At 33.6% G+C, this 11,491-nt stretch overlaps 1 protein-coding gene across 1 annotated transcript; it reads left to right on the forward strand.

Annotated features, from left to right (window-relative positions):
• Nucleotides 1–1,015: 1,015 nt before the first annotated feature.
• On the forward strand, nucleotides 1,016–10,153 carry LOC147299508 (syntaxin-132-like). The gene is made up of 14 exons (XM_086230995.1): nucleotides 1,016–1,172; nucleotides 1,343–1,542; nucleotides 5,038–5,205; nucleotides 5,807–5,917; nucleotides 6,100–6,156; nucleotides 6,769–6,853; nucleotides 7,427–7,485; nucleotides 7,608–7,681; nucleotides 7,979–8,021; nucleotides 8,123–8,183; nucleotides 8,294–8,319; nucleotides 8,402–8,479; nucleotides 8,713–8,793; nucleotides 9,982–10,153. The coding sequence occupies exons 1-14, from the start codon at nucleotides 1,016–1,018 to the stop codon at nucleotides 10,078–10,080; spliced, it is 1,299 nt and encodes a 432-aa protein (XP_086087121.1). The 3' UTR covers nucleotides 10,081–10,153.
• Nucleotides 10,154–11,491: the final 1,338 nt, after the last annotated feature.

Below are 11,491 nucleotides of genomic sequence, written 5' to 3' on the forward strand. Positions count from 1 at the left end.
CCTCTCACCACAAATGTCTGACCCACCAGACCAATCGCTCGTTGAAGATGTTCCTGATTTAGTGCCTAAACCACCTAGGAAGCAGTTGCCTGACCATAGCACCAGAGGTATTCCTAAATCCACATATGAACCTGATCCTACTAGTAAAGTCAAGTAACCCATGAGTCACTATGTATCCAATCATTGTCTGTTAGAATCAAATAAGTCATTTGTGAATCAATTATCTACTGTATCTATTCCTAACAGTGTGCAGGAAACTTTAGCAGACCCACGATGGAAAGTAGCTATGAATGAAAAGATGAAATCTTTGCAGAAGAATAAAACTTGGGAACTTGTGGACCTTCCATCAAGGAAGAAACCAGTTTGGTGTCAGTGGATTTATACTGTGAAGTATAAGGCAGATGGTACAATTGAACGCTTTAAAGCGAGACTGATGGCGAAAGGATATTCGCAAACATATCATATTGATTATATGGAGACATTTGCGCTTGTAGCTAAAATTAACACAGTCCGAGTTCTATTGTCTCTTGTGGTGAACTTGGATTGGCCATTACAACAGTTAGATGTGAAGAACGCCTTCTTACATGGCGATTTGACAGAAGAAGTTTACATGGATCTCTCACCTGGGTGTAAACTATCAGAGCAATATAGTAGAAAGGTGTGCAAATTGAAGAAGTCATTGTATGGTTTAAAGCAATCTCCGAGAGCTTGGTTTGGGAGGTTTACAAAATCTATGAGAGCATTTGGCTACCATCAGAGCAATGCAGATCATACTTTATTTCTGAAGAAACAGGTGGGTAAGATTACTGCACTTATTGTATATGTGGATGACATGGTGGTTACAGGAAATGATCTTGAGGAAAGAAAGGCACTACAGAGATATTTATCCCGAGAATTTGAAATGAAAGATCTTGGTTCCTTGAAGTATTTCCTTGGGATTGAAGTGTCTTGATTTGAGAGAGGAATTTTTCTATCTCAGAGAAAGTATGCCTTGGATTTGCTGTGGGAAACTGGTATGTCAGCATGTCAACCAGCAGATACACCAGTGAAGGAAGGATTGGAGTTAGGAATTGAGCCCAATCAGGTGCCTACTGATAAAGGGAGGTACCAGAGACTTGTAGGAAGATTGATGTACTTGGCTTACACAAGGATAGATCTAGTGTATGCTTTGAGTATGCATAATCCTGGAGAACAACATATGGATGCAATTATGCGCATTTTGGGATACTTGAAGTCCGCCCCTGGAGAATGAATTTTATTCACTACGAATGTGGATCATCATAGAGTCGAAGCATATACTGATGTTGATTGGGCTAGAGCTATGACAGACGATCTACTTCAGGTTTCTTCACCTTTGTAAGTGGTAATCTTGTTACATGGAGAAGTAAGAAGCAGAATGTTGTTGCACGTTCGAGTGCAGAAGCTGAGTATAGAGGTTTAGCACTTGGGATTTGTAAAGTTTTATGGCTGAAACTTCTCTTGCAAGATTTGGGTTACTCGCCTAGCAACCAATTCGTTTATATTGTGACAATAAAGCAGCATGTGATATTGCCCACGTTCCCGTTCAACACGATCGAACAAAACATGTGGAAGTGGACAAATTTTTCATCAAGGAAAATTGGATGAGAAGATTGTGGAGTTGCCTAGGGATTCGGTCTGAGGATTAGTTAGCTAATATTCTCACCAAGGCTGTATCAAATAAAGTGTTCTCAAAGTTTTTGGGCAAGTTGGGCATGTGTGACATCTATCCACCAACTTGAGGGGGAGTGTTGCGACAATTGTCTATAAATTAGCTGTAATTGGTAGCAGTGATTGGTGCAATAATTGTGTGGTTAGCATTGATTAGGAATTAGTCAGACTTACCTATTTTGTTCTTTCCTGTAATTACGTTGCTAGGATTGTATATATGCTTGTATGAGAGATGAATACAACATCATAAAATTAATCCCCAACATTCTGAAATTCAAGTAGATCTAAGCTCATGGGTGGTCACTAAACCCCCTTACCAAGGTAAGAGGGAAGCACCACCATGACTATTATTAAGTGAGATTTTTATGTTAATTTTTCCCTTGTTTAGATCCTACAAGCTCTAGATTTTGATATTAAAATGAGAAAGAGATCATCTTTCACCCATAATGTCAAATATTATGGGTAGTTAGATCCTCTTTCCACATTTTAGCTTTATGGTTAATCTTTTAAACACAAACTTTTTGAACTTTAGTTGTTCATTAGTTTTTGGTTCACTTGAGTTGCTTAAAGTTTGTATTTTCTAAGCAAAATCAAGATCTACCATATAAATCTTCAATTTTTGTGCTCAATTCATATTTATCTTTGTAAGAGGGCATAAAGTGACTCTTGAGTGCCCTCCTTTTTGGAAAATTACTAAAAATCTCACTTAATATGTTCATAAGTGTTGTGGAACCCTAACCTTGGCTCTTATACCATTGTTTAGCTTCTAAAACCAAAAAGTTGTTAAATTTTTCCTTTCTAGATTTTATATTTAAATTCTTGCACCTTTATTTACTTTATTCTTTTTTCATCTACTTTATTTGTTTTTTACTTTAGTGCATTTTATTTTAAGTTGCATCACAAACCAACAAAATTTCCAAACTACGTTAGTTTTAAATTAACTTAAGTTTAAGCTTAGTGTATCGTTTTGCATCACTCCTTGAGGTTCGACCTCATTATATACTACTAGACTCGTATATTTGCGAGTAAATAAAATTTTACAACATATATGCATACCGGATTCATGAAAACCAGAAAGAAAGACTAATCAGCAAAAGAAAAAAGAATTACTTATCTCTAACAATTAGAAGGGAATCAAACATGCAGAACGAGAAACATAGCAAAAGTAACAAATAGACTTACCTTCCAGAAACAGTTTTTCTTATTCTCATAACTTGATTTAGGGGGAATCCTCGTTCCATTTTTAGGGTTAAGGGTTCTGCGAGACCAATCTCCTTGAAATCAATTGGGTTCTCTTAAATTAAATAACTGGACATGCCCATATATGTGAGATTAAAGTTTTCTGCTATACAAAGCCTGCGTTTTTTTTTCTTTTTTCTGGTTTATGTTTGCAGGTGTTGTGCGCATAAGGTATGTGAGAATCGAAAATTCTATTATTCTTGAGTTTTTTATCAAACTGTGATATTTGTTTTCTATTAGAAAACATTTTAAGATTGTAATTCACATACCTAAAGAGAAAAACTTCAGTCTTTACCTTGATCACAGAACAAGTCTAGGAAGCTTAATAATTTTTGTTGCCAAAGTAATGACTTTAGTTATTAAGTCTTTCTAGATTAAAGAACCAGATCGAATTGTGATTCATTCTTAATTGAGTAAATGATTCTCCCAAAAGAGGTTTAAACTTTTACCTAATTTTGGATAGAATTAGCATATTACAGTCTAGACAAAATATGAATTTTCTTTATAAATATTTTCTGCTGCCCAAAGGTGTTGAAAGCTTTGTAATGCTAGTTATATTTTGTCAAAGCTGGTTATATGGTTTCTACCTTATTACTTTGTGTTCTCTGCCCAAAGGTGAGACTCAATGATTGACTTAAAGAAAATATGAGATGTTTTTACTTGTTTTTCAACTTCAAAACATTAAAATTTAATTTCACTTTTCTGCAGCATCCTCCTTTAACTTTGTCAACATAGAGCCACTTAATGGAACCAATTTTAAGAAGTGGAAACAAGACCTAGAAATCTATATATCTAGGCCTAGCTAAGATGGATTTAGCCTTAAGAGAGGATATATATCTAGCAAAAGAATTGGGGCTTTTACTAAATAAAGGGTTTTTCTCTCATATCCTGCCCTCATTGATTGATTGTTTCTTTCGATTCAGTTTGTGCAATCCGTTAAGCAAATTTCCCAAAAAACCAAACTTTGCCTTACGTAAAGTTGCCAGAGTACGCTTAACCTCTAGATTTGAAATCACTGCTTATATACCTGGTATTGGCCATAATTTACAATAACATTATGTAGTCTTAGTAAGAGGGAGAAGGGTTAAGGAATTACTCTTTGTGAGATATAACATTGTTCGAGGAACCCTAGATGCTGTCAGAGTAAAGGATCGTCAACAAGGGCATTCTAGTGCGTTATCATTTACAGGAAATATAAATGATTTGTTTTGGATGCGGATTCAAAGAGGATTGTTAAAATTCTTGCCTAAAGGTGTATTTTAGCAGTTCTCTTAAGGGCTAAAACTTTGTAATCCTAGGTTATGATCGACATGTTAATTTTCCAAAGGAGATTTTTTAAAATTGTTTGGATTGGCTTAGGATTAGTATATTACGACAAAGGTGTGACAGTTGTCTTGCGATACCATTTGCGCCCTTTGGGCCAATTTTGTTTGATCTTGTTATATTTCTTGCCAAAAGGAGTGATATAACAACACATGAAGTTTCAGTTTCAAGAACAATATTCAGTCAAATTTCTTGTCTATTTATGTTAATTAAACTTATATGACTAATGAGTTTTTTTGTTTAAATCATTAGTTGTTAAATTTATATGAATATGTTTATAAGCAAATTATATGATTCATTTATATAACATCAAGTGTTAACGGTTTCGATACATGTAAGGAATTTCGACCTTGCTTCCAGTTCAGCTTTGGATTAATACTTTTAACTGTATGACAAATTCATTAAAGTTTTATCATATGGCTTGGTTGATTTTTTGTACTCTATGGTTTGACACTACAAGAAAAATTGTAATAGACATCACTTTTTTAATATCAGTTTTTACATTAACCGATATCGTATATTTTTAGATATCGGTTAATTTTGTAGACGATGTCTAAACTCATTAACATATCACCATTTTTTTTTTTCGATATCTTAATTTTTCCCTGTTGATTAAGTTTTTTGAAAAACTGATATGTAAAAATCATATCTGATATCTATATTTCACAAAAAAAAAACACGGGGGAATTTTTTCCCCTGACTTACAAATTTTGGCCAAGTGTTCCAACCTCAGTCACGATATCCACACACACACACATTCCCTTCTATGCAGACATCTCCTTCTAGCTCTCTCACCCTCTCAAACACAAACTGAGACACACACTCGATCGCCGCCATTCTCGATCTCTTTCTCTCTCGCGTCTCGTTCTCACTCAGACCTTGCCGTCGAAGTCGAAGTTGTCGTCGGCGGTCAAGTACGAACTATCTCATCCTCCTGGGTTGCGGCGTCAAAAGGTAAGCTCAGTCTCATCTCTCCTGGGTTCTCTCTTTATCTCTGTCCTCTTCTCTCTATCTTTCTGTCCTCTTCTCTCTTGTTGTTGTTTAGGTTTTTCTTCAAATTAGGGATTTTCATAGGTTCGTTTGCTTCTCGAAATTAGGGGTTTTTTTGGTTTTCAATTTCTCTGTCTTTGAAACAGGATATTGTCATGTATTTAATTCACTAGGAGGATCTGTTACTGAGAAAGATTTGCTAGGAAACTATCTTGCTATGTTTACAAGTTTTGTTCTCAGGGATTTGTATTTTGACTTTGAATGGAAGGAAATATCTGACATAAATGAAATCTAATTTAACAGGGATTGGGTTGTGTATATTACTCGTACACTGGATTTGTCGTTAAAAATTTAATAGTATTCGTACATTTGGTTACATTACATAATTTCAGGTCACAGTTATTTTTATTTTCTATCCTTCTTTTTTTTTTAGTTTCTGTTTGTATGTATTTCCATACAGTTCAGTGTTGAAAAGGTCCATGTAATTGAACTCAAGTAATCTGGATTAAGGTATTTTAGAGTTTGGTGTTTTGCTTGTATGTGTTGACCTAATTACTACTTGCAGGATTCTTTTGAGATCCCTCGGGGTCAAGCTTCTGGAATTGGAGATATTGAACTAGGAACACATGCTTCAATGAACTCTGGAGAATTAGGTTTGGAGACCTTCTTCAAAAAGGTGCTTTAGCTTCATTCTTTTTCTTCAATTTCCATTAAATGCATCCAAAAGAAGAAAACAGGATTCTTTTCTTTTGCCCTTCTTTTCAATTTTCCTATAGATAGTTATTCTGTATATGGATATTTATAATAACTTTACCATGTGTTCATCCTTTCTAATGCTTTCATGATATTGGCCACCAGATTCAAGATATTGAGAAACAAAATGAGAAGCTAGACAAGCTTCTGAAAAAGCTGCAGGTATTTATGCTTTCCAATATTTTTTCTCTACATTGCTAGCATCATGGAGTTATTTTATTTGTTCCAGCCTGTCTTACTATTTTTGAAACCTGCCCTGGTCTTAGTTCCTAATATGCTTGGGTCCTATTCTTGGTTTGTAAATTTTTATTACTCTTAACTAGTACTCATTTCAGTGTTGCCTCATGAATGAAGCTGTTACACTTAATTGAGGGTCAATTTATTCTTAAGCTTTAGGCTTTCAGTCCTTCCATTTTGGTTCTGTATTGTTATTAAATTTATTTTTTTCTGGAATTTCGATCAGATGTTCTTGATGCCAATATGTGGTGTTTTCAATGATATCGTTATTGCATTTCTAGTTATCTAGATATGAGGGAGTTTCATCAAATTGAGAATTTTAAGTTATAAGGTGGTGAACAATTATAATTGTGAAGAACTCAAACATATAATATGTCATGTTGCAGTATATAGCACTTAGAATTTTATAGCAACTGGACGAAGCTTATGAGCTTACTTAACATCATAAACAATTAGAAAGTGCTGCATTTGTAATGATACTTTGAGATATCATGTAAAATGCAGTTTTAATCATTTTCTTATGAAATTTGTATGCAGGATGCACATGAGGAAACCAAGGCTGTGACTAAGGCTCCTAAAATGAAATGTAATCTGAAACTCTTTTATTTTTCAATGCAAAGATGTCATGCTTATGCATATATGTTTTAATGATATATATGCATATTTTCTTTCGAGTTTTTATAAAATTAATGCCAGTTATGGATTAGAATGAAGAGAAAAGAAAAATATGCATGCAGTATAGCAGCAAAAATATCAGAAATCTCTAGTTATGTAAATTGTACTCAAGAACATGTTATGCATCAGTCAAATGTTGATTTACTTTTTGTTCCACATTGCATCCCTTGAAAATGCTTTGTACATTGTAGCCTTTGGACTTTTAAGTTCTCTCTTGTTCTTGGTAGATGTTTGGAATATTTATGCGCTATCCTCTTTTTGTGTTTTTAAGTGCTCTCATGTTAAAAAATAGCATATATCAGGTGTTTATTTGTGGATGTATGGGTACCCTGTTTGTGTGTACTCAAACATGGCACTATAGATGACTACTGCATGTTGGAAAAAAAGGAAAAATCACATCTGTAATTTTTGTCATCCACTGAGTTATCTCTTCTGTTTGCATCCATCAACTTAATTTTCTTTTGCTTTCTCATTAACTCAACAAAGATGATGGATCCTTTTATCATGTGCAGCAATCAAGCAGCGGATAAACAAATTGCTCGTTTTATAAAGTCAAAAATTGAAGAACTCGACAGAGAGGTAAGACATGACTCAACAGAAAGCTGTTTTTTATTTATTTATTTATTATTATTATTTTTTTTTTTATGTGATTAGCAGTAATTTGGATTGCTTGTCTGACTGACCTTTTCTTTTGGGTCCAGAATTTAGCAAATAGACAGAAGCCTGGGTGCGGAAAAGGAACAGGTGTAGATCGATCCGGAACAGCGACAACCCTGTGAGTTATACTACAATGTTGCCTTCAAATGTCTTTTGCACCCCCCACCCCCTTTCTCTCCTCCCCTCCTCCTCTTTCTTTTTGGCCTCCACTAGATTATGGGATCACAAATGATTTTCACTCAAACATTCTTGTTGGAGAAAACTTTTATTCCATTTCTTTTAACAATATTGCTCTTCTCCTAAATTAGTATAAGAAGATATCTGTCAGTACTCAAACTTGTGATTAATGGGATTGTATTTGTCAACTCAACTGAATCTAACTATGTCAAGTATCAACTGTTATACATTGTTACAGTGCCTTGAAAAAGAAATTAAAGGACAAGATGGCTGAATTTCAGGTAGGTCACACACATACATCTTCTTTTAAGATTAGTGTTTTAATCTTGTTTCTTTCATCTGCTATTTTGTCATCTCAGTTTTAAATTTTTTAAATGTGCAGATCCTAAGGGAAACCATCCATCAAGAGTATCGGGATGTTGTTGAGAGGCGAGTTTTTACAGGTTTGTACCTTCACTTGTCACTCAGTTGTGGCTATTACTTCTGAAACTTAATTAGATTTACCATGATCTGATTATTAATTTTTATTTCTTCTTCTTTTTGTGATTATCAGTAACGGGCACAAGAGCTGATGAAGAGGTGAAACTTGATGCGCTGTTGAAATTCCGGTATATCTATACCATTGTTAAAGCTCATGTTCTAATTATTTAACAATGTACAGACAATTGACAGATTAATTGAGACTGGAGATAGTGAACAAATTTTCCAAAAGGCAATCCATGAACAAGGGCGAGGCCAGGTTTGTCACTTTTTCTTAAGGAAAAAAATTTCTGACATATTGAACAATTTAATCAAGTTCCTACCTCACCTCCCAAAGTTGGCTTAGTTTGAACCATTAGATTTACTAATTTGGCTTCTTTTTTATTAAAAGAAAAAAGAAAAATTGTAAGATTTTGGAGATATCAAGTCCACTAGGCCAATGGTGATTAAAATTGATCACATCCGGTAATAATCGGTGTATTATATTTGTAGATAATGGACACTCTGGCCGAAATTCAAGAGCGCCATGATGCTGTTAGAGACCTTGAGAAGAAGCTTCTTGATTTACAACAGGTATCTTAGTTTATGCAATGATGGGTACTATTTGATGAAGACGATACTATATAATGCATATGTCTAGCCTAGGCTTTGGAATTTTTTAAGTTTGCTTTGTAATTTTGTTTTGCCATATTGACATAATAAAATCAAACTTTTGAATCTTTATGGGATTCTGTAAAAATGTGATGGATCAGTTTGATCATGAGGTTGTCTCATGATGTGTTGAGCCTGTGCTTAGTCATGTAGCTCATTAAGCCAAGTTTTTGTCCACTCTTAATGCCATAATTTCATCAAGTCATACCTGAAGAATAGCCAAACAGCCTTGGAAAAGGGCTTTGCATGCCAATTAAATAGAATCTTTGCCAATTGAATGATATCTTGAGGGCGAGCTTCTTGATTTACAATGGTCATCTTGTTAGTTTTGAATCTCTCTTTATGGTATTTTATAAAACTTTAATGGATCAGTTTGATCATGTGCTTGTCTCATGATGTGTTGAGCCTGTGTATCGTCATATAGCTCTTAGAGCCAAGTATTTGTCCACTTTTAATTCCATGAATGGCTTTGGGAAGCCACAGTCTGATAAAAGAGATGCATGTCCACATTTGTTTAAATATTTTGCTATCCTTTGTACAGTTCTAACTTGGGAAACTTGTAAAAGGGAATTACAGGAGGAAGGGATGGCCTAGCTAGGACTTTGTTGCTGGTTTTTAAGACTTTGTTGCTGGTTTTTAAGACTTTGTTTTCTGGCTTTGCATCTTTTTAATTTTGCTGTGTATATGTGTTTGGGTTGGTGCTGTGTGCATTAAGGAGTGTGTTTGGGTTGATGGTCTGCATTTCTCTTCTATTTCCATTATTTTTTACTTGCATTATTGCTGAACTCTAGCTAGGCTGATACTGTGACTACTCATTTATACTTGCATGATCCAGTTTTTGAATCATATATATGTGCAGCCATTTGAAAGCCCTTGCTGAATGCACGAAATGTAGGCCATCTGAATTCAATATATCAGATAAATTTAGATGATATATAACTTACATAAGATTGCAGCCATCTAAATTCAATACTTGCTGCAATCTTATTCATGCTTTTGGCCTATATTTTTTTAATGCCCTTTGGGATCCTTGCTGAATGCACTTTTAAATACTTTGGGATCCTTGCTGCAATCTTATTAATTAATGCACTTTTCTTTCTTGTTTTTCAGTGGAGTAACCTGAAGAGCAAGAGGAGCAGTTACACACAGGAACAAATAGATGAAGTCCGGGTTGAATGGGGAGATTATGTTTCCATGAATTTTATTTAGACTAACATGCATGTTTTTGGTAACTTTTTGAGCATTTTGTTGTAGATATGAAGATATATACTAGCTAGTTCACATTCAAATCTTTTGTATAAGCAGAATTTAGGCCTAGCTGAATTGCACTGTTATGGCTTCATTATTTTTGTACATGTTGGCATGTGTTTAATTAGGATCTAGCTAGCTAGAGATGGATAGTGATTTTGGGGTATAAATGATGAGGGCTATCCATAAGTCTATATGGATTTGTAATCTTATTTTGTTAACTTCATTACTGAGTTTGGATGTTGGATTCATTTATATGAATGGAAGAATTTAAGTTGAATTATGGTGTAGAAGCTTAGTAATTGTTGCGTGGATGGATATTTACCAATTAGTTTTTATCAATATCAGAAGCTTATTGCATATCAGATTATGTAAAAATGCAAAGATAAGGAATGAAGTTTCAACATCATTTTTTTTAAAAAAAACCGATATCTAAATAATATTTTTATATCAGATTTTAATTACAAAACCGATATGTTATACACCTTTTATATCAGATTTTAATTGCAAAACCGATATGTTATACATATTTTATATCAGATTTTAATTACAAAACCGATATGCTATACTCATTTTATATCTGATTTTAAGTACCAAGACGATATTGAATACATTTTGTATATCGGTTTCAAAATTACTAATGATATCATAAGTATCTTACATATCGGAATGTAGTTTTTAAGATATCAGAAATCATTAATATCTGATAACAATGATAGTATATCATATCGGATTATCAAACAAATACGATATCTAATATAATATAGACATCAGTGAATAACCGATATGTAATATGGGAGAATAGATATCGGCACGCATTATATCGGTTGGAAACCTAAATAGATATCGGTTTATCACTGATATATATGAAGGTTTTTCTTGTAGTGTGAGTTTCAATTTTGACATGCTTCTGTTATTGGTTTTTAATCATTTTGACTTCTTCTTGTTTCGAAAGGAATGATCAACATATATGTTTATATTGATCAATTTAGAGACTACAGAACCAAATATTAAAACTAATATTAAATAAAGAAGTAATTGGCTCTAGTCTTACTTGGTCAGTTGCTTAAGATTTACCAACCAGTTGCTTAATTAAACATCCATTTGTATTTTTCTGGATGACTTTTTGTTTATTAGTTTTTCACTATTGTCTTATATTATATTGTTTGCTTAGTATCAAAATGTCATTGTTCAAATGTCCTGAAAATGATGCTTGAAGTGAGTTTTATTTTATTTTTTACAATATTGGACCACTACTTAATGCTAATATTTGTTTTTTATATAATGGAAATCTAGTATGCGTCATAGCTTAATTGAAAATTTTGACAATGTTATTTTGTCTTTCAAAAAATATTTATCTAGTATTTCTGCT

Source organism: Dryas octopetala, chromosome 1, assembly GCF_963921425.1.
Source record: "Dryas octopetala chromosome 1, drDryOcto1.1, whole genome shotgun sequence".
Classification (NCBI taxonomy): domain Eukaryota; kingdom Viridiplantae; phylum Streptophyta; class Magnoliopsida; order Rosales; family Rosaceae; genus Dryas; species Dryas octopetala.

Excerpts from the sequence above, each read along its gene's own strand:
- LOC147299508 (XM_086230995.1), top strand. The coding sequence starts at position 1,016 with ATGTCAGCATGTCAACCAGCAGATACACCAGTGAAGGAAGGATTGGAG. Across the intron at positions 1,173-1,342 it reads AGATCTAGTGTATGCTTTGA|GTTTCTTCACCTTTGTAAGT; the intron begins GTATGCATAATC and ends GATCTACTTCAG. Across the intron at positions 8,794-9,981 it reads AGCTTCTTGATTTACAACAG|TGGAGTAACCTGAAGAGCAA; the intron begins GTATCTTAGTTT and ends CTTGTTTTTCAG.